This window comes from Acipenser ruthenus, chromosome 47 (assembly GCF_902713425.1).
Source record: "Acipenser ruthenus chromosome 47, fAciRut3.2 maternal haplotype, whole genome shotgun sequence".
Taxonomy (NCBI): domain Eukaryota; kingdom Metazoa; phylum Chordata; class Actinopteri; order Acipenseriformes; family Acipenseridae; genus Acipenser; species Acipenser ruthenus.
The window spans coordinates 4,616,225-4,640,215 of record NC_081235.1 but is presented as its reverse complement, the minus strand read 5'-3'; the positions used below and the strand labels follow the sequence as shown (position 1 = coordinate 4,640,215).

The following is a 23,991-nucleotide window of genomic DNA, read 5'->3' as shown; positions in this document are numbered from 1 at the left end:
GTGGGGCGTGTTCTCCTGGTATACCTGGTGTGGGGGCGTGTTCTCCTGGTATACCCTGGTGTGGGGCGTGTTCTCCTGGTATACCCTGGCGTGGGGCGTGTTCTCCTGGTATACCCTGGTGTGGGGCATGTTCTCCTGGTATACCCTGGCGTGGGGCGGGTTCTCCTGGTATACTCCTTTAAAAGCAGCTGCGTGAAGGTATAACAATTGCAATATGCTGTGAAACCACTAGAGGGCGATCTTACACTGAGAAATGTAACTAGACAAATTAACTAAACAGAAGAAATCTCGTTTCATGAACAAGTTGTTTGCAGTTTGAGTTACTGTTCGTTATTTTAGCCTTCCAAACACACAATGATATTAAATAAAATGCTCAGAGGTCTGTTAACATCAGCTAAAGAGAATATTAATGCCACTCTCCGTTTCTTTTATGTTCTCTTTGGCATTTATTTATATTCTACAAAATATGCACACTTGCATTTTTTAAACTGTCCCATGTTTTTCTATCCCCCAGGTTTGTATTGTTCAGTATTCCTTATAGAGGTCTGAAATCACACGAGATAACCAGTTGTTAGGGCCTCATTATATAGGACGTATTTAGTTCTCCTCTGATAAAGTGTTCAGGACAGTGATCACTATAAAAAGGTATATAAACTATAAGGAGATAACCACTGTTCTATTGTGTTCTTGAGGGATTTTAGGTACAAACCATTTACAATCTTACAGGCAAAATCTTCCAAAAGGAGGATCTAACTCAAAAGATTTGAATAGCGCGTTTGCTTTGGCCCATGTTAAAAATGGCTATTGTAGCTGTATTTCCCGTCTCATGCGGTCAGTGTAACACGCCGGAACGTTATTTATAAGCTCCAATGCAGGTACAGCGTGCCGGACTGACATCATTGCAAATGTGTTTCAAGAGGAGAGGACGCTTGTTAGTTTGTAGCTAAAACTACTGATGTTAACAAAACCCAGGCAAACACAAACACGTACTGTTACAGAGCTTACACCTTTCGACCTTTAATACGCATCACATCTCATAATCCCAACCAACACACCGAAGACTGGAGTGCTGAAAGAGTGCGAGCACGTGGAATTAGATGCTAAGGAGGTAAATGGCACAAGTGGGTCTACATAGGATGTGACACAAACGATAACATTAAAATCCTATCTTAACCTTAACCGTTTCCTACCAGTATCAGCTCTGGTAGGTGTGATCTCCATTTCACTCGTTCCAGTTGGGTTAAAAGGGGCTCTACAATCTGATCAAAGGGCATTAGATCCCCTGACCAGACACAATGCAGCCACTTTCTCTATTTTCTGGGCAGATTCCTCCCGCTCGCCACTGCCGCACACTGAACTCGCGGTGAGGTGGAGTGGCAGGGCGTGCTGTGTGTATGAACTCACTGCAAGGTCGGCAGAAAAATTAAATAAAAACTGGCTGCAGGTTACATCAGACTGCCCCCAAACCCGCCTATTCCAGTCCAAACTAGTCTGCAAACTCGAGAGACGGACTGCAATTCTAGAAGGGCTGGTACAGTGGAGGATAAACATAGATGGTTCTTGTTAAAATTAATTAGCTGTCAAAACAGTTAAATAGAGCACTGTATTAAAGTGGAATTTAATTCTATTTCTATAGATCTATCGAGAGAGAGAGAGAGAGAGAGACAGACACTCAATTATAAAACAAAGAACAATCATTTGTCTGTTTTTTGGTTTTTTTTTTTTTAAAACACAGGCTGAATGCTACCATACTAAAGGTTTTCAATCTTTGAGTAAAATGGGGATAATGTGGATAATAGGTTTAGACAGGATGTTGTTATAAACCTGAATGGACCAATCCAGAAGAGCTGGTGAAACTTTCTTCTGGTCATATCACTCCCACTCCCACAGAGAACAAATCAACACACAATGTGGTTCAAAGCATTTATTTAAATTCTTTAAAAAAAGAGAATACAAAATCCTGGCAAGAGTAAGAAATTACCCGAGTGACCTGCCAGTCGTCTCCCGGTACAGTAAAGTGCTTTTTTTTTTTCTTCTTTTATTATTATTTTTTTTTTTTTACTTTTTAGGTAATTTTTTTGTTTTTAATGTCTGAACAGGAGCTTGTGGAGAACAGACTAAACCGTGTTGAACTTCACAAGTAATACTCGATTCGATCTGGCAGTCTAGGGACTGGAGTAGAAATCACAGCTATAACAAATTATATATATATATCTCCTTAAGATATCTCTTTCTGCACAAAACAAGTTATTAAATCAATTTGATCAATTTCCTTTCAGAAAAATCATACCTGTATGGTTATGATATGGAAAATAATTCTTTTTTTCATACAGGGCTGTTCTTCGGCCAAACTTTGTAGAATACAAGTTGTTGCAACTCAAATTATAATCCTTATAATTCCTTATAGAGGAATGGGATGTTAGCACCTCACTAAACAGGAGGCACGTGGGTCTCCTCTGACAAAGCGTTCAGGACAGTGATCACTATAGAAGGGCAATTGCTATAGAGGTAGCCACTGTTCTATTGTGTGCTACCCTCAATTCAAACATCTTTCACTGTGCGGGTGTGTGCTGGGACACACTGATCAGGGAACACTGCGATTCCACACACAAATAAAATAAAAACCTAGACTGCCAAACCCAAACTGTGGCTTTGTTTCTGCACAATGTAGCTTACAATTACAATAAAAAACAAAACAAATGCATATACGATTCAAGTAAGTCTTAGTATAAGACAAAACACCCACAAGAGGTCTCCATAGCAAGAAAAATTACAAAAGGTTTACAATCAGCGTCCTATTTTAACTTCCTCAGCATGAGAATGGTCAAGGCGGTTTTGTGTGTGTTTGTTTCTTTTAGTACCATACTAATGCTGGGAGGGTTACATCAACATTCACTTATGACATAAGTAAGCAGATCTGGGCAAGTTTGTTTCATTGTTCTTGGTGGCAAGCAAGGACTACAGCAAATCTGACAGCAGTCTCGTTATCGATAAAGACCCAACTCATGAAAAGGTAGCAATGAACCATTAAAATAAAATGGGGGTTTTACAATTAAAATCAGAAGCCAGCCCCCCCCCCCATCTCTAGTTAAAACACTTCAATGTGGTCAGGGGTAGCGAGGATAAGTTTTGGTAACCCGCTAAACAAATTGATAGGCAATTTTAAATTTCCCAGGGAAAAGGGGTTTCTATACCTCACATTTGCTTTGCCCAAACCTTTCCATCTAAAATAAAAGCATTACTTTCAGCTGTTGCCTTTTCAGATTCTTATTCAAAATATTCGAATGTTAAAATATGTATTTCCTTGTTTCTCATTTACCCCCCCTCCCCCCCAAAAACAGCTTTCAAAGACAAAATAAAACATCAAAGAAATACACCCTGTACAATTATACCTGCTTTAAAAGAAAAACAACTAAATAAAACAAAACTAAAATAAAACAACGTGTGGCACGTTTTGAATATCTGACTTATGGAGTTATCCACATATAAAAACAAAAGAACACATTCAAAAAAATAAAGAAAAAATCTCCATTCATTTTCACCGACTACACTGTCTTGGAAGACGCATCTTTTTTGGAATGCTACACACACACACACACTTTCAACACCCCACAGACTGTTCTTAAGCTTCAAATAGAAACTGTTATTCAGTATTTAACCCTCTCAACCAGATAAAGCCTTTATATGACTTAAAAAAACATCCAAGATTAGCACCACTCAGGCCTAAATGAAACAGAATTCTTCACACCCTGATAGATGTATTTTTAATTTTACTATAGCGGTGCTATAAACTTGAATTAAGGCCTTAGGCCAATTTAAGGTGGCCTTAACAGGTAGCAGACTAAAGCAACCTGAACACCAGCTATCTTTGTAGTGGACACCCAAAACCCCCTTAAAATAATCACACGCCCGTTATCCCACAAGGTTGTTGTGGCACAGATCCTGAGAGGTGGAGGGGTTTGTTTTAAATGGGTGTTATAAAGAGACTGTCCAATGGTTTCTCAAAGAGAAAAACACATTTTAAAATCAGTCTTGCTTGAGGTTCTGCAGCTTATCATGACTGATTTAAAAAAGTATCACGTGACCAGAAAGGAATCTACCACTGGAATGCTGGTAGAACTCCAATTGCTTGATTGCTTTTTTTTTTTTGTGCCGCAACGCTTTTTAGATCCAGTAGGTGGAGCTGTTGGGCTGCAAATAGTGCCGCTGCTATGAATTACAGACAGATGCACACATTATACACCACGCTGCTGCAATGAGATTGCACATGACAGCGAGCTGCAGATAGAACTGTATCTTAAACGGACCAGAACACAGATTCCCATCATGAGTATATATTTTTTTGTGTGCTAATAAAAGAATGCATTGCCGTCAAACCTGAGCTGTTTTAAAATGTACCACTGGGACATTCGAAGCTGTTTGATTTGTAATTAGTTACTGCTTTCATACAGCAATTCTGTACAGAATATGCTGGGGAGGGATAAGTCAACCTAACAACTGAAAAATCTCTGCACTGTACAAAGCACCAAGGAACGGAAGCATGAAATGTTGATTTTAGAATTCGAAAAAAATCTGATCACAATAAAAATAATTGCAGTTTTACTGAAAAAAAGTGGGGAAAAAAAAAATAATACTTATTTTGCTTAAGTAAAAAGGTTGGCCCGAACAGATTTTTCTTGTTTTTAAAAAGCATGCACAGTTCATCCTTTCTGCAGAGGATTTTCATTCTTCAGTCCAATCAGTAGGACGTTTCTTTAACACAACAGCCCGGGTTCCCTCGCTGCTCAGCGGCGGGCAGGTTCTGCAGCACATTCTTTCAGCACGGATTATAAACAGGGCATTTCCTTCAACAGAAAGCCTTCTATGGCAATCGCTGCCTAATCAGAAGTGTACACACACGGGGTATCCTGGCTTTTTTCTGTCGATTTTAAATAAAATGCTTCTCAACGTAATTCACAGTGAATCCAGTTGTAATACTTAAGCAGTGCAAGAGTAGTCCTTTGGTGTAAAAGTCCAAGAACCTTGCTAGAACATTCCCCTTTTGCCCAAGCCATTGCAAAAATCAGCCACGTTTGATTCAGCTGTACTTGTGTACTGAAAAACTGCTGGAAAAAAACCAGGAGGAAGGAGGAGAGGTTAGGGGCGGGTCTTGAGAGCAGCGGGTGTCACACGCAGTCCCCCACGATGACCAGCGGGGCCAACAGCTGGTGCAGTTCTGTGGCAGACACCGGCCCCCTTTTCAGCAGGCTGGCTCTCTGTCTCTTCTTGGCTAGCTTGGACTGGGAGGGAGGGGAGAGGCGCATGGAGCATGAGGTAGCTGTGATGAGGATAGGCTGCTCCTCCTCCTCCTGGTGCTGGGCGAGCTGGCGGTTCACAGCCATCGCCTCGGCCGTGAAAAACGTCAGGTCCTTGGCACTGCTGTTCCTGCAGAAACCATGCAGAGAAGGGAACATTATTGTAGGGGGCCAAACCCTTTCAGTGGGCCGTTTCTTGTAACTGATCAGTTATGTAATGCCTTGCTTCGCTTCAGTGTATTCATGACTATATTAGGGTGTCATAAATGTGGAGCTCTGTTAAAGCAACAGGTTTTCACCCAATTCCTGAACGTTTCCCCTTTCAGGAGTTCTCTCAGTCAATAAATATCTTGATTGTACAGTTTTGTCTAGCTTTTATGAAGTTATAATTAGTGACAGCTTTGCTTACCTCTGAAGTAGTATTGGAGTTGGTAGAGTATTTGGAGCACACTAGAGAGAAATAAAACACAAATGATTAGACATGTACAAGATGATCTAGCGACATTATTCTACAAACACATGGATAAACCCAGGATCTGAAGCAGCACATGGATTTCTCCGTGTTATTCTTTGCAGTAAGAGGCAGCCACCTACCCCCTGTACCCAGGGATGTTGCAGCACTTGGGCAGCACTCAGCCTCTTCTTGGCGTCCCGAACCAGCAGCTTGGAGATGAGGTCTTTGGCACTGAATGAAATGTGAGCCCAGTCCTTCTCGGGGAACTCGTACTTCCCTTCCTGAATGCTCTCGAACAGCATGTTCTGCAGAGAGAGGAGTTCAGTTACAATCCAGCCATCTCACAAACCAGAGCCACCATCATCAGCAAAGCATATTAAAATTGAGACACACTGATGACCCTTGTACAGAGATTTTAATGCTGCATCGTTGCAAACCTACCAATAGCAAGGCTTTTTACATTTAGTAATACTTTAGAAACTTAAATATCAATGACAAACATTTCAACCAAATACAGCTTTCAGTGGAGACACTAGATTACACTGGCATGTCTAAGTTTAGCAGTACCGCATGTTGTCTAGCGATGGATGAAATGTTTGACATGAATAAGTTTTGATGGGGTCTCACCTGGCAGTTGTGGCAGGGCTCCCCCCTGTCCCAGCCACAGTCTCCCCCGCAGTGACCCACGAAGGGGGGGTACCCGCTCAGCATGATGTAGAGGATCACGCCCAGACTCCACAGGTCACAGCGCTTGTCGTAGATGGTGGCCTCTTCATTGAACGCCTCCACCACTTCGGGAGCCATGTACTCCGCAGAGCCGCACTGCGGGAAACACACACACACGATTCTCACATTTCAAAATAAACAGCGAAGACATTGTTGCAGAGACAGCTCAGCCACAAGCACATGGTACCATGCCTTTGTTCTTCGACACAGAAAGGTATTGCTGTGTAATTAAAAGGCCTCTGGCATGTTTCGTCCTTCACTGCGTTGCACAAACTTTCCTAGAACTCGGGGGGGTTCAAAGTTCAATTATGCAAGCAGGCTGAAAGTCGGTCGAATGCCTGCCAGTGCCTCCACAGAGGATTGGCTACTCCTAAGACCGAAAATAAACCCGGCCCTCGTTATATAAAGATCACCCAACGGTGCCTTTCAGTAACTTGTGGAAAAACACAGATTACTGGACCATCTAATGAGTCTTAAATCTTGTCAAGAGTTCAGTAGATCATGATGCAAGACTGAGGAGTTGGGTCAAAAGGTTACCGGGTACAATGCACAGAGGTTTGCTTTACCCTTTAAGGTACACAAGGAACAAGAAAAGTTAGTACACAGGAAAAACTCCATTTTACTATAGGTTCACAGTTGTTGGTTCAACGTAATAAATAAGAATATGTTTGGATCAAAGACCTGTACTGGCAGAGTTGGATTATCCTTGCACACAAGCCCTGCAAGTCAGACAACAGGGATCCGGACTCTATTGTTTCTTGTGACCAGCTGCATGTCAACCAGACCCCACAGCAGCTGCGATAATACTGTCAGACTCAGAGTTCACGGTGTCGAATTCTCTGGCTCCAGGATTATCAGAGACAATGCTCTCAGTGTGGAGTCTGCTGCCTGCACCCTCTCTGGGAGTGCGGATTTACGAAGGCAGAACTCTCTTGATTAAACACTGAACTTCGGGTGTGATAAATCTACGGTCCGTCCTTTTTTATTTGCAAGAAAGAGCGGTGGTTGAATGGTTTTTGTTATCCGAATCTCTTGCAGCACATGCTTGTGTGAAGGTTATGGATGATTAAACAGCCTTTAAAATGATTTCCTGTGATTGTTAATCGTGACGATGCGCCATGTTTACTGTGCCTTTTGTTCAAAGTTAAGAATACAAAAATAGAAAACATCACAGGCCGTCCAGTTACAAATATAAAAAGGAAGTGTTCGAAAACATACTGTAGCAAATGCCTTAACAAAAGCTTACTGCCCACGCACAATTAAATACAAGACGTTTCCACTGTGTGTGTGTGTGAGAGAGAGAGAGAGAGAGAGGGTGCTTTCTCTATGTAAACACAGAAAGGCTCCTGTTGCACATTCTCTTATCAGAAAGGTGATCAAGTTTCAGGTCTAGGTCTTGTGTTGCAAACAAAACTGCTGCTGGGTTTGAAAAATAAACCAGCTTTGCGATGCCTGAAACATGTTGAGAGGGCAGCGGAGGGGAGGAGAGGCTGACAAACACAACCCATACCAAACTCATTTACACAGAGATATTCCTCAACTCAACGCTAAGGGAGATTTGCTGTATACTGTAGCTTCTTTTTACAGGGAATGAGTTGTCAAGCATTAGTCTGCACCAGTTCAAAATTGTACTTTTAAAAATCACATGTTTTAAAAGCTAAGAATTTCAAATTTTAGGAGGACCAAACTTAGTGCAAAGCCAGCTAGGTCCAATACTTTACTGCAACATTAAAGACTCCTTGCATCATTCTGCCTATAACATTCTCCTGCACCAGCCTGAAAAGAACTGGAAATTAGCTGATGCACTAGTTTTGCTGCTAAACTGAACCAGCCATGTGTGGGAGTTTCCAGATCACATGAGTCAGACCACACGGCAGCATGTGACTGAACCGCATTACAGAGAATTTCAGTTTGCACACACCGTTAACCACTCCCACACCTGCTGCCCAATAAGATAGAGATTAGAATTCCCCTAGAGCTGCAAATGCAAAACCCCAGCTGCATTACCACTCACTCCGAGCCCAACACACAACAAGCTGCTCTCGGATAACTTTACTTCCTAGAAAACTTCAAAATCCCCTCAGGCAGACAGGCGCTATCGAAACTACTGTACACTAGAATTCAGCCTTAAATTAACAACCCTTTATTTACACCCAAACCAAAGCACGGAGACTGGGAGCTTGAACCCACAGCCTCACATATTCAGCCCAGCGTGCCAACTGTGTAAAAAAAAACAAGAAATGGTTTCCTGCTCAAGTATAAAAACTGCCCCCAACCCCCATTCTACTATTGCAATGACAAGGGTCACCCATTCAGTGCCAGCGTCTCATATTTCTGTTGGCGTTGTAGCTAACCCTGCAGTAACAGGAGAGACGACACATCTGGAAAAGGACAATTAACGAAACTGCAATCCACCAGCACACAGAATCTCTACAACGACTTTCCCAGACATGCCCCACACTCTCCAGCAGTATAAACCTACACACAGCAAGTCAATTGACACCACAAATCAGCACACAAAGGGTTAACTCTACAGCCTTGCTTGGGGAACAAAAATAAGAAAAACAGTTTAGATAAGGAGCGCCCGCCCCAGCCGACTGGCTGACACACAACAGATCAACTAGCCCAGCCTTTAACTTCACTCCTATACCTCCTCCCTTCACAGCCAATGAGAGCCCAGTTGCTAGGTGGGGGCGGGCAGATTCTTATTATTGTGCCTGACTACAGAGCAATGTCGCAAACAGAAACAAAAGGGTGCAGATAAAACAGGATTATTGTACAGTGAAGTTTAGGGGTGTGTTATGCAACCAAGAAGCAGCAAACTTAAACTCTTAGATAGTGCAGGAATAGATCTGCGGACCCCTTTTCTAAATAGCGCTGAGTGCAAACACAAGGCAGTAGGGAGGATTGTGAGAGCTCAAGAAAAGCTTTGGCACAGGGGAATACTTATATATATTAAAAAAAAAACCTGACCTTTCCAATTAAAGTGGCTGTAATGGAAATTTAAATATGAATCGAGCCAGAAATACTTCCTAATTCCGTGCATCAATGAAGCAATCTAATTTCTAAAATAAATGCTGTTTAGCCCAATCCTTTTATGGGACAATTTATTTGAATAAGCGATTCATATATTTGCCAGCACAGCCTACAGGAGTACTTCCATTCTGCGCACAGGCACCGCTTCTTGGAAGTCCGTTCCTGGGAATGGAACACTATCCTGGTATATGAGGAAGCGTGGCGACGTTCCCAAAGGGAGGGCGGTGTTGTGATCCGATTACCACTGCCCCCCACCCCCCCCCCCCCCCCAAAACCACTCTGGAAAAAAACAACCTGAGCCGATTCATTCACTCCGTACTACAGTTTACAGAAATAGTCGAGAGTCTCCAGGAATACGGAGCCAGGATTGAGTTTCTGCCCTTGTCTGTGCCAGCCTGTACCTGCTGCTGCAGTCAGTCACTGAGACAGCAGAGCACTGTGTGGGGCTCTTTGCATCTGCACAGCTCTTAAGGTTAAGATTCACTGCACTTGTAAAAGTTGCACCCGTGTACAAAACTAGCTACAGATGCACATTTTTACAAAAAATGATTTGCAAAATCTCTGAACTTCATCCAGTTTATTATTTGACCTTTCAGGCTTGGAAACTTACCCATGAATCATAAGATACAGAGATACCACTGTTTATAAAAGGGGAATGCCTGGCTATTCAGGTAGCAAGCATACCATCATCGACAGAGGGACTGCATGTGAAGAACTGTTTAGTCAACATTAATGAACCTTGTATTGGAAGATCTCTATATACAAACATTATCAGTAAACAAAACCAGCTATAGTTCAAATTCACCCAGACTTGACAACACAGCCAGGTCTAATTCTTCAGAACCCACGAGAGATCTTCCTTTACCCCTCTTTAAAGATGCATGGAGCCCCTTGCTTACCGGTGTGAGCAGCTCAGGGGTGGAGATGGGGGAGCGATCGCTGTTCAGCTTGATTCCACTGCCAAGGTCAAAATCACAGATTTTAACAGGGGAGATCTGAAAAGAAGCACACATTCATTTCTTAAAAACTGCAAGCTTTTTAGAATTTCACCCAACAAACAGAGAGAAAACCACAGGACAAGAAACCCAGGAGCAATAAAGTCTTACCGAATCCCCACCCAGCCAGTTCCGTCATGAAATAAGCAATTTAAAATCATGTGTGACCAACCTCGAGATCCTACTGCAATGTCACACTTGTGTTTCACTTGTCACGTCTTATACAGTTCCGCACTGTTCTGTGTATATTGAATCGCAAAACAAAATTATCCTGCAAATTTAAAAATACTCACCCTGTCCTTATGTTCACACAGTATGTTTTCTGGCTTTAAGTCTCTGTGGGCCATTCCTGTGAAATATATATGCAAATATTTTAAATGCATACTGATTATATATATTTAAAATCAGCACTATGGGAGTAGTTCAAATATATTTAAAGCTGCTGTATTACTCAGCTCTGAAAAGGGATCACTGTCCCTTAACCCTTGAAGCAGTGCACTCTGCTCAGATGACAGCCCTGACCCAGCTTTATAAATAGATGGGGGAGGTACAGCAGCAAAGAGCTTGAGATGCTTCTAGGCTGACTCAAAGAACACGTGAATCTAAGAATGCAGTAGGGTAGAGAGGCAGGCTTAACTGCAGGCAAATCATGCGACAAAGAACACCCCAAACGGGATACTTAAAACAAGCACTAAAGTCTTTAAAATGAGTTTTTATACCAGTACATTTTGACCTAGAATGCGAAGGTGGATACAGTACACTTAAATCAGGAATGTCTGCAAATCCTTATGGGAGACCAAAGATGGGCACTGACACCCATTATTTAATGGGCAGTACCATTCTGCTATACAATTCAGGGCCCTGTGGTTTAACTGTAGGAAACGGATGGAATCTACAAACCTTTGTTGTGAAGGAAGTAGAGGGCGCTAGCGATTTCCTGCACCACTACGCTCGCTTCCTTCTCGTTGAAGTGTCGTCTCCGGTGGATATGACTCAAGATGGAACCTAGCGAAGCAGGAACACAGACAGAAAGCAATCAGCTAAGACCGTCTCAAGCCAGTACAAGCACCCAGCTACAAATCCCATAGCTCTCCATACTGGTTGATTGCTTCAAAGCCACATGCATGCTTGTCACATGGCATTTCTAACAGGCTCCTGCTTGGAGACCGCTGACAGCTGCAATAACAGGCTGTTACACAGAAATACCCGTCCTGGTATAACTGCTGCAGCATCAAAACAATGAAAGAATGGGATTACAGCCAGTGCTGCTTGTTTAAAAAGTTGTAAATGAGAAACTTACCTCCTCTCAGCTTCTCAAATACCAGGTAGAACTTGTCTTCCTCCTCAAAGAACTCTACCAGTTCCAGGATGTTTCTGGAAGAAGAAGAAAATGCATCAGTGACTGAGAAAGTGCCACCACCGCTCCCGTTACACAGGGGGGTGTGGTGGGGTGCATGTCCCATCCCGGTCCTGGAGAGTCATTCCACTCCAGCTTTAACAGGTCAAACGACATCATTAACTACTTCAGGGTCTGGATGGAGGTTCAATTTGCTCCAGCCCTGCTCGAAATTGTGAACCAAGACATCTGCTTTTGGTTAATGCCGACTGCAGCCCAGATAAGCCTGTGTAACAAATCTGCAGGGATCTGGCTATTTCAAGCGATGGCCTGAGGCTCTGTATTGCAGCGAGTACTCACCCCATAGATAATCTGCCTATCACTAATATTCCTTCATGTGTATGTGTGTTTGTAAGGGACAGAGTGCTAAATCAAACTGTTCCAAAAAAAATCTGCCCAAACCGAAGCAGCGTGAATGCACCCTTCTATTGGTAGTCCTATTCCTGATCGGCACAGCCCCAGTGGAAGTGCTAAAGCCCCGGGTGGTTCATACCTGTGACCCTGGCACTGATAGAGCATCTCCACCTCCCTGAACACACGGCCACGGCTGTGACCTGGTCTCTTCTCAATGATCTGAAACAGACAGGAGGGGGGCGCTGGTGAGACAAGTGATACCACTTCAAAAAAAAAAAAAAAAAAAAAAACAACAACATTCGGACAAAACTTTAGTCAAACTCCTGTAGAGGAAACAGAGGCAAGACAAACCGATTTACAGCATCATTGCACATAGCTTCAAAACTCTTGCACAGAAAGGGTAAACCAATGACAAACTAAGCTGAGAATAGTTTAAACCAATGCGTTCTTCAGCAAACTTCCAGCACTTACTAGTTTAAAGACACCTGGGATTTAAACTGATGATAGTTTAACACCAGCTGTACAGTTTTACTGTAGAATCTCAAAGTTTGTACAAAGAAGGTACCTGCAAATCAATGGGTTAACGCAGAAGCATCTCCGTTTCAAATGTAATGGAACGGGATCAATCCAGGAGGTAAATCACACACTATCTTTGAAGTTAATGCTCTTGTCAACACCTGGTTCATTTGAGACCCTCCCCCCAGCACGTACACAGCGACAGTTTGGAACGAAGGCTTGCAGCCTTGCATGCCTATCTCCACATTCCTTTCCCACCCCATTATGAAAACAAGACCATTCCCAAAGAGAATAAAAACGCAAGGTTAAAGTCTTAACTACACCCTCTAATCTGGTGTATTTTAGGGGACCAGTTTAAACACATGCAGGCTAATGCAGTCTACATATTTGCTTAGCCATGCATTTTTAAGCCCCCGTCCGCTATTGTAAAGTGCCCATTCCACTCCCACCCCCCTCCAACTGGATTCGACTGGTATTGTAACAAGGTGCACAAGCTCACAATGCCGGTCTCTGAGTAGCACAGACAGACACTGGCTCTATTTATGCACTCTAAGCCTGCAGCAATGCTCTGCAGATCCCCCTGACTCAGCAAGATGTGCTGCTGGATAACGTGCAGCCAGGGTTATCCAGCACCGCTTCACTCCCAGTTTCACCGCTTCACATCTTCATGCTTCACTGGGAATAATCTTGGGGTGGTCATATAACATGTAATCCTGTACCAGACCAGTAATCAAATTGTGCAAATAAAACAGCCGGTTTGTAGGTTATTAAACTGACCAAATGCTGTGCGTTGCCATTTTATACTTCCAAAACCTTAGAGGCTATAAAGCTATGCATTGAATCGCCTACCGACAAAGCTATTCTTTACATGGAGCTCAATTACTTCTGGACGGAAGCTCAATTCAATGAACAAAAGCAGGACCCCCTAAGCTAAACATCGTGATATCAATGGTCTACTGTGTGCAGGGCCATCACAGCACATTCTCTCAGCAAGAGTTGCTAGTCAGGACTGTCCATCACTACCAAGCTGTTAGGAGAGTGAAAGGATAAAAGGGGTTGACTCCATCTAAAAAGTTTGTAAATCAAAGATTGTAAACAGAAACTCAATCAGTATTCAGCCCTGCACTGAAGGCGATCCGTATGGCCTGTTGCTCTCACAGCTAGCCGTTTGTTCCAGATTACGACCCCAACCCACACCCCTGGGGAGAAAGACGACGGTTTAAAAGGAGCATCTGGTCCCCCTCCCTCACAAGCCATTCAGCAAGTCTCCAGATCTACAACAAACCCAAGCCTCTGTCTCACTGCAAAGTGGGGGAGGGAAGGCTGCGCACCAGACTACCAGTTGATCAACCAGCAAGAAATGCAATTAAACCCGTCTGAGGTTTTGTAAAGAGAGGACGTGTAAAAGCAGGGTTTGCACACAGCCTAAAGCAAAAAAAAAAAAATCCTTATTACAAAATACAATTTTCCACGCACAACTAAAGTCAATAACATAATTCAATAAAATCCTTACAATTACAATTTGAGTTTTCAATTTCATATCTTTAAATATGCAATTTAGAGCTGACTTGCATGTAGGAGATGCTGCCAAGTTATTAACTTTATACTTTATGTATATCAACACATTAATAACTTTATACTTTATGTATATCAACACATGTTAATGTTTGCACCAGGCAACAATATACGGGCCTTCCACAGAGATTCTTACTGGAGATGCATTTTATATTTCCTTTAAATTGCTTATAAAATCTGTTTATGGTTGCTGAAGAACCACCTACTTTTAATAAACCACCACAGATGTCTGCAATATGCTACGTGAAAAACATGCCGCGCATTTCCTTTGTGAGACAGGACAAGGTCTTACTGCAGTGACATAAATTACTGGAGCGTCATTCGGTAACACAACCACAATCCTGCCTGTTTACAACACACGTTTCTAGCAGTACTGGGTTGCACCCTTTCTGTTATTTGGCTGCAAAAACGTAAGCACGAATCTGTTGCACAACCAGAATTCCTAGAGGACATTTAAATAAATGAAGCACAGAATTAACAGCTGCCCTCGCTGTAAACTTAGTTATGAAAAGCAAGTCTGTCCCCACCCCTCCTCTTTCTGTCTTGTTTTGGCACAGATGCCACTGCATCGTGTTCTCGCTGGGGTTACGCAGGGGGGTGGGGCCGACAGACCTCCGCCTCCTGCTTCCGATTGGCCGGCCAGCAGCACAGCAACAAAAATAAAGGAAGCTTCTATGCTGAGTTAGCAGAGCACTGCCTTTAGCAAGAGGACGGAAACACAGTCCCCTAACTCACCCCATTCTGAGAGCTGTTTACTTCAATGTTTAAAGCTATAGCACTTTATCATACCACTGACTGCACAAAACACTAGAACGCATATAAAAGTTTATAGACCATGTAAACAAAGTGGTAATTAATTTGCCACTAAATTGTCAGATACCTCCAGCCCCACCTGTTGTTTACCCCTCATCCACACATGCATTTCACATGGACTGTGCAAAGTCACTTCTGACCCCTTCTCATATCCAATCACTGCACACAAGCACCAAGGAACGGGACTGTGCAGAACATTCACTGTGACTAAAACACAAGCGCATGGCCGTACTCTACCACGCAGTGAACCCAGATCTCCTACTCCCCAAACACCAACCCACATGGCTCAGCCTGAATTAGTCTTTCTGCCTCCTAATGATCATACCTATAGATCATTTCAGATCAGTGCTGGGACACACATTCACAGAAACCCTGCTTGATGCATTCAGTAGAAAGTTACCACAACTTCAACCTTCCAGAATTCAAAAGGTAAAACTATGAGAAGTCAAACAAATTCTAAACTGGCAATAGGTATCCCAGAGGAATGACAGAACCCCAGTAAAGCAGTAATACCTTGACTGCGTACTCCTTGTTGGTAATCACATTGATGCAGGTCTGCACTCTAGCACAGGCCCCTTCACCCAGAACCTCTTCCTGCAGGATATAGACATCTGCCGAAATACAAGGAGAGCCATTAGCACCACGCTTCAGCAACCTGTAGCAGCGGCTCACAGTCCTTTACACAGCGACCCCTGCTGGTGGAAGCTTCTCAAGCAAGAGACATGTGGAAAAGGGGCTACCGCCTCAGGACACATACAAAGACCGTTCTGTTAATTCAACCAAAATGGGAAATTAAGCTCCACATCAGGGCTTGAAACTCGCACTAGCTCAGCACACACTACTGGGTTTCAGAACAATCCAGTCCCTGGTAAATCTGTTCTGAACTGATCACTCTTATCACAGCACGAAGTGACCCGTGTGTCTTTGCGAACAGGAGTTCATGCAGCTCCAAGGAAGGAACAATTCAACATCCAACTCCTGGCGCCTGACCACTTAAACACAGAGGATCGTTCAGAATCGCATCACTGGGTGCAGATCTAGTGCGATTTTCAAGACATGCAACATATTAACAGATCTTCCACTACTCTCTATAAACTTGCAGTTGTGCCAAATTTGTGCAATCCTTTCAAACACATGAGATTTGTGGGCTTGTCACTACTGTGCATCGAAATACGAGGCTGTGCTGTCCAGTGGTTAAAGAAACGGGCCTCTAACCAGGAGGTCCCCGGTTCAAATCCCGACTCGCTCACTGTGCGACTCTCTGAGCAAGTCACTTCACCTCCTTGTGCTCCGTCTTTCAGGTGAGACGTTGTTGTTAGTGACTCTGCAGCTGATGCACAGTTCACACACTCTAGTCTAAGTCGCCTTGCTAAATAAACCAATTCTAAACGGCTTGATCCAGGCAAATCAACACATGACTGCGGCTCCACGGCTCCTACCTTCGAATCTGCCAGAGAAGCTGTCGGTGGCACGGCACCTCTTTTTCTTCTTGTTCCTTTTCTTGGCGTCTGGGATGTCGATAGGCTGGCTGGCAGGCAGGTCTGCCATTGGGAAGGAAGTATGAAATTACCAGTAAATACTTTGAACAAATGAATCTACGGCTGGCAAACACACAGTGCATGACACCACAACCACCTCAGACAAGCTTTAAAAATCAGTTTAGTCAACGTGTTGCAACCCGCGTTTCCCTCATGGCAAGCGCCTTCTCAATGGAGCTGCATCAGGCATGCAACAAGTCAGCTCCATCTTGTGAACACGTGGTGAGTCTAAATACACCCTTCACACTACTATGGACCCTAATGTACAACTAGTTAACAGTGGAAGTGGAATCCTACCTCGTCTGGTGGGACAGTCGAAATTAAAAGCCGATTCCAGGTGACGGGATCCTGTTTTACTGCAGTCTGTTTGAAATGGATTCTGTCCCTGGAATTAAAGGCAGAATTAGGTGAAGCTCCATGCAAAAAAAGACATGACTTATTGTGATTGAAACCACAGATTCCAGGCAGCTTTATTCATTCAGAACACACAGCACTGTGCTCTAAACCGTGCCTTCTCATCTTGTCTGTCTTACACCGCGAAGTACCATCGAGTTTGCTCCATTGGGTTCTATGGAATAAAAAATGCCCACGTTCCGGAAGTAAAGCTATGCATGTCGATGTCATAGTCAGCGTCCTTTATTCCTGGTATATTCGCTCATTTTAATTCCATAAAAAGCTTAGAAGCATAAGCTGGCCGGTCTCCACCAGCTCACGATAGTACTTAACATAGCCCCGTTAAATAAAATTGGGACGGAGCCTGTTTGAGGAGACTGACGTAACGCTACGCTCACTGTCGCCCACCCATATCTATTTCTACCAGCCTGCTTTCAAATCTACCCACTTTCTAATTTCAAACACTGTTGCCAGCAGGGACACGTCATGGTCGCTATATATCCAGCTCAATGACTTGCTAGATAAAGTGAATCATAACATATTTGTCCCGCTGTCGCCACAGCCCCTCCTCCCCTCTCAAAAGGGGAACTATATCTATCTACATAACAAATGCCCGAGCACCAGTAAAGCGAGTTTATCCAGATATGTTTGCTAACAGGAAGCAGACAGCTCGCATACAGTTAATATGGACCAACTGTATATCCCACGTAATTTCATTGCTCGCCCACAATAACTCTCGATACCTTGTCTGAACTCCTCCACACCACTGTGGGCTCAAAGCAAGCACCAAAGACAAGCAGTCTTTAAAACATCAAACCCTTATCAGTGGCTGCAGAGTACAAGACACAGCGGTATGGAGCAGCGAAGTGGCTACCTCGCTTACAACAGTGCAGTCGCGGGCAGAGAGTAACTTATTACGGTTTATACAGCTCTGCAAAACATCACCACGGCACTGGATACAAGCACGCAAGCGGGTGATATGTATCAACTGTAAAAACAGACCAACCTTGAAGGAGCGGTGGAATCCGGAGATTTCTGTGATCTTGTTTTGCACCATTTTGTCGATCAACACAACCCTGCGCTTCCTCTCAAACTCAAAAAGATCCGTTGCCCAGAGAAGAAGCAGAAAAGCTCCCGGTGAATTCTGGCGAGGAGATCTTTGAGGTGTCGGAAAAGGGAGTCCTGTCAAAAACAAAACACCGTTTTAAATCTGCACACATTAAATTAAATCGCTGCTGTTGCTGCACTGTGGTGGAATGCAACCCACACACTTTGTTACAGCTCGGCACAGGATGTTTGAATGCAAAACAGCTTGCCCGAGCATGCACGCACAGAATTAAGTGGTCCAGTTTCAGATTTATTACCGATTGGTACTGATATAAAATCATGGCTGCGGAAACGCGTACTGTAGTGCTTTTTGAACACAATAACACAACCGTCAGAATTTACACAGCTTTCCTGCATGCATAAAGCAATGTTTCAATAACAAAAACGCAACTTCCTGCGCCACTGCGCAGTATTCCTCGTCTTTGCCGATTGCATGTACAGTATTTATATGCATGGTGTAACAGTCACCATATTTGTAAAATCACTCTTTAGCAGTGATGCCATTGCAATGTTCCCATCCCAACTATTTTCTGCCATTTAAAAAAAAATATTCAGACATTCCCAATCCTGTGTTGTTGTGTTTATATTTTCCACATGCGACACTTTCAGTAAATCCACCAACGAAACCTCATTTAAATCGACCTTTTTTTTTTGCGCATTGTCTTTCAAACAGAAATCCTCCAGATCATTTTAAGTTAAAACCCCGCAATGTTATCTTAATCATTACACCGTCTCTCACCCAGTTAACGCGCGCACAGCTCCAGCCTGCAGAACCGTCGGCAGCCCACTGCTACAAATACGCAGACGGCGAGGGAACAAAACAAAGTTCTCTGTGGCGTGTGGAAGCTGTTTTGGTTTGCTGCATAGTCTTTATATAACCTCCCCTCTGGTGCCCGCCCCCTAACCATGCTGTAAACACACCCCTCACCAGCAGAACATTGCTGACGGCTGCATCAGCTTGCTACGTGCTGCAAACTGAGGGGAACCGTGCCAGCAGTTTGACTGCGGAGCTACAATCTGTACAGGCCGGTCTGCTCCGGTTAGCCACCCCCCCACTGAGCCCGAACATTCTTCCATTGTTTTCCATACAGAGAGAGGGAGAGAGAGAGAGTTTTTTTTATTTATGTACAAACACGTTTTACATGATTCAATTTATTCCAAGACGTTTCAGATAAAGGTCCCTCAGCTGTGTTAAGCGTACTGCACTGTGTTTACGTTTTAGCTACACACATGAAGAAGGGATTTTTTTTTTTGTCAGAAACGTCCTGAAATATATATTGTTTTAATCATATAAACCTCTTGCGTACATAATAAAGCAGTTATTATTGTATCGTGGTATTCTATGTTCAAGTTTTGTTTAATTACAAAGTAAAGTTGTAACAACAGAGTAGAGGAGTTTATTGTTAAAAAAAACAAAAATTACTCAAAGGCAATTAGCATTTGTTTTTATATAGAGAAAGGCACTTATAGATGATGTTAGGTGTTTTGGTGTATAACACATAACCTGTTTAGGTGTTGTTAATATTTGAATCTCCATTAGGGCATAATGCTATATAAAACATTTATAACCACCTGTTTGTGGTTATTAAATCTTCAGCTCTGTCTCGTGACGGTTTAGCCACCCTCCCGGGTATTTATTATCGTGACCTCTGACTAGCTCTACTGTACTACAATACAGCGCCTTAACACAATAATATCACTATAACACAGCTTACTTTAAAGGATTCGGTGTTAATGTCGTGTAAATCAAACGTCTGAAATCACCACATTTCAACTCCGTGTCTGACAGTGAACGGGGACTAAATACTGTAAAATTACTTTCTGGGAAGCGTATCTCATTGTAAGGCTGCACAGGGAAGGCACGGGTGTTATTTTATTTTATTTCTGAGCCTCTCATGCAATGCGTTTGTTTAAAGTCACCTGGTCCCGAAGGTGTGCTGCGAATCACACGGTGTGGATGTAATACCGATGACATCATCCCAGGCCGGGCGTGGTGGGAATTTTTTGAGAGGTGATTAGTTTATATTTCTGCTACAAGGAAGAAGTTTTAGACTCTGGGTGCGTTCGCAATTGTTTCCGAAATTTACACCATCGTGAAAAATATTGCATCAACCTGACCACCGTTTTGTAAATGTTAGGTATTCACTAAAGCGTTCTGTGTATTAATTCATATTGGATTACTCTTAGTAAACAATAGGACACATTGGCTGACATTCCAGAACCCTAAATAATCCACCTTATCGTTCACAGAACTTTACATTAGAATGGGTTCATGAATAATGTAATCAATTAAATATATTTTTACAACTCTACCTGACGTCTTTAGGTATTTATAAAAGCCTATACAACGCAAATAAGGGACATCCTATTAGATGTGTCCTATAGCACAGTTTATCTTCCCAAAAATAAAAACACATCTATACAGTATAGGCCTATGTTGTTTAATTTGCTGTAATAATAATACTAAATTGAATGAACAATATCTGGGCTCAGACCTGTTAGCCTTTTAAGTTTGATTGTAAATCAATGCCACAGTAATACTACAGGCGACCGAAATGTAATATATAGGATTGCGCTGGTAGCAGAGGTGGCTTATATATTTCTTATTTTATAATAATAATAATAATAATAATAATAATAATAATAATAATAATAATAATAATAATAATAATAATAAAGACATCACTTTTTATTTGGCTCCAGACCAGTGCATGCATGTTACTCTCTGATTGTCTTGCTAAGCTATGACAGATGTTGAGATCTGCTGGTGTAACCTTGCTTCTAGTTGGCCAGTAGCAGCATTAAAATCATATGAGTGATGTAGCATAACAGGTTCAGTATGGTTGAGTCCCTCCAGCTATAACTGCCATAACGAAATGTCAACCTGCCAGGTCACATATGACTACAGGAATGAATATCCATAAAACTGAGAACAAAGTGGTCAGCTGGGTCTGCTATGGATACAATAGATTGCACACAAGCCCATAGTAAACACATTCACGAATACTGTGTGATGCATGCATGGTTTAGCATGTTCATGCATTCTCTTTAAATCCACATTTAATGACATACACAATTATGCATTTGCTTACCACCATACAGTAGGAATTATTAGTGTGGATCAGGGATAAACATTCAAATAATAATAATAATAATAATAATAATAATAATAATAATAATAATAATAATAATAATAATAATAATAATACATTCAAAAAATGCATTAGATGTGCCACTGTTGTTCTGGCACACCGTTTTGACCAGATTCCCAGGGCACGCAAAAAATACAGGGAGCACATGATTCCGGTGTTGCCCCTGTGATCACTGTGTGTAAACTCAAGTCCAGTTCCGTGTCTTGGCAGAGAGGTGGGAACAGTATGTTTTAATTTAACTCGATGATGTGCAGCAGTAACTTTTACAAGCTCTGCAGCTCTGCATCTGAGATTCTGGCAGCTGTAAGCATGTTCTTCAAAGTGCTTTTCCTTCTCGATGCATAAGCACAACGAACAAATACAACACACAACTACAAAGCCATCCATTGAGGGCTGTCCTGGAAAAACGCGATAACCCACAACTTCACTTTCAACACTGAAGTGGCTGTGGCTTATTAAGTTATAATCATCACACCATGATTATAATAAGCAAAATGAAGTGAATATTTGTTTTTATTTTCACTCCAAATTACTAAAAAATAACAGTAGTGATACAGATAACCGACTTCTGTTTTTTTTAATGTAATGTTAACTTAAGATAATTGCACACAGTTATTATTTTGTTTGTGATTAGGTACATTTTAAAATCCGCTACAACGATCATCAAAATACTGAGCAACTGAAACTGATCTGAGGAGTGGCAGAAAATATCTCACATATGCAAAGATCTTCTATATCCTCAGCCAAGATATCTGGGTGTCAGTAGTTTTATTTCAGTATTTTACTAAACTCGGTACTGTGGTCAATTCTAATTGATTAATTGCACATCAAAGTGACAACACTACCTTACCAGATGCTGTTTTATGTGCTGCCATTCAATGCTAAACAACACCTTCCACTAGTATGTTAAATAACACAGCAGGCCTATGAGACACACATATACCCGTCCCATGGAATTGGACTATTAAACAGCCATTAAACAGAGCAGTCGATCCGCTGCCCATGTATATAAACATATATACATCAATACAGTCTTTAATGTACTGAACAACGTGTGCCTTCACTTTCCTCGCAAACAACTTCCATGGGCGTGCCTGTAATGTTTTCTGAACGTCTTGTGACTATGCGCTTCCCTTATATACATCTGCCAATGCACACATATTCAAGCAAACACTATGCAGTGTTTTGGCTCTGTGCCCTGCCTCACATGATGCAATTTCAAGGTCTGAAGAGAAAGAAAACAAGGCGTTCGAAGAAGGAAACCGCAAAAGAACGCGTGTAAACGAATACTGTATTCAGAGGCGAATGAACCCCCAACACGTTCAGATGCATTACAATGATTTAATGAATAACAATAGTATTGGTTTTGCAGAACAGTGCGTACCATAGATACTAAACAATTCTGTATCTTTAAAAAATAACACTATTACCTGTGTGTTTCATATCCCATAATCCCACAAATGAACCCCTTCCCTCAATACTAGAACTCCGGCATACTCTTCTAAGCACATACTTTTACGATAAGTGTAACTGCTCCCAGTCGAAATCGCTCTCAAATGTAATTATTTACTGTATGCCTTATTTTCTCTTATTTGATTTTGCTCTTACTTACCACTGACTTTATTGTATTTTATAACTACTGTATAAAATACAACTCTTAATGTGATATTTTGTACTGTGATATTTTATACTGTGATGTTAAGAAAATTAGAGTAAGTTATCATAACAATATAGTTAGAGAAATTAAAATGACAGGTAAGATGCCAGTTAAAAATGCTCAAAAAATGACAAAGTAGCCTGTCCTCAAATGAAGACAATGGCATCTTCAGTGGCGTTTTTGAAATGCGGTCTATGCCAGGATCTCCGGGGCTAAGAGCAATGTGTTAAAGTTTATTTTCTGTCAAAAACAATATCTGGTATTGCTATTAGACTATTGGCAGGTCCTGTTGCGGGGCCGATTATTTCGAATTCAAAGCTAGATAACATTTATTATCTTGCATACATCGTACCATTTTTAGAGTTACACATGCAGAGTAACCTTCGTTATGTAAGCTACACGTACGTACGTACAAAACGTGCTTGCCAACTATTATGTAATTTCTGATAAACTGAACACAGCGCAGCGTATTCGTTATTCTTTATGTTAAAAAATATAATTTGTATGTAAGATACAAGCATGAAAAATAGACACTGTAGCCCAAGTGACATATACAGTATGAAACGCTTAAAAAGAAATCTATATCTTGGAAAGAGATAACCGTGTCTTATCAATTCCATGCTTGTCTGCTATATTCTTATATCATTTAATTATGTACAATTGTCATTTAGAAATGAGAAGTTTTATTAAGCATGACTATGTAGTTTTCTGCCCCACAAAATGTCTTTAGAAAATGTTTTTTTTTTTAACAAGCACGTTTCTTGATGACGCCCCTTTTAAAATGTTTCGCACAAGTGCACGTTTGTTCCTTTGCTTTTCTAAAAGGATGAAAAACAAACTTTAAGTACCTGTAAATGATTCTGTACGTCACTCCTGCAATGAAGGTGTTTCTGGCACGAACATTAAAGATGTTTTTCTAGGTTTAATAAAACCGAAGCAGGTGTTGAGCCGGTCCTGAAGAGAACTGCGCCAGTCAAAGCAGAAC

General features: G+C 42.0%; 1 protein-coding gene across 1 annotated transcript; it reads right to left on the bottom strand.

Moving 5' to 3' along the window:
• Positions 1-1,909: 1,909 nt before the first annotated feature.
• Positions 1,910-19,110, bottom strand: LOC117428888 (MAP kinase-interacting serine/threonine-protein kinase 2-like). Its single transcript, XM_059013858.1, has 14 exons — positions 18,937-19,110; positions 18,097-18,272; positions 16,995-17,082; positions 16,599-16,700; positions 15,673-15,770; positions 12,395-12,474; positions 11,806-11,879; positions 11,406-11,510; positions 10,799-10,854; positions 10,410-10,505; positions 6,376-6,570; positions 5,889-6,053; positions 5,704-5,744; positions 1,910-5,424 (listed from the first exon to the last, which is right to left on the bottom strand). Exons 2-14 carry the CDS (start codon positions 18,145-18,147, stop codon positions 5,166-5,168), a joined length of 1,410 nt encoding a protein of 469 aa, XP_058869841.1. The 5' UTR covers positions 18,148-18,272; positions 18,937-19,110; the 3' UTR covers positions 1,910-5,165.
• Positions 19,111-23,991: the final 4,881 nt, after the last annotated feature.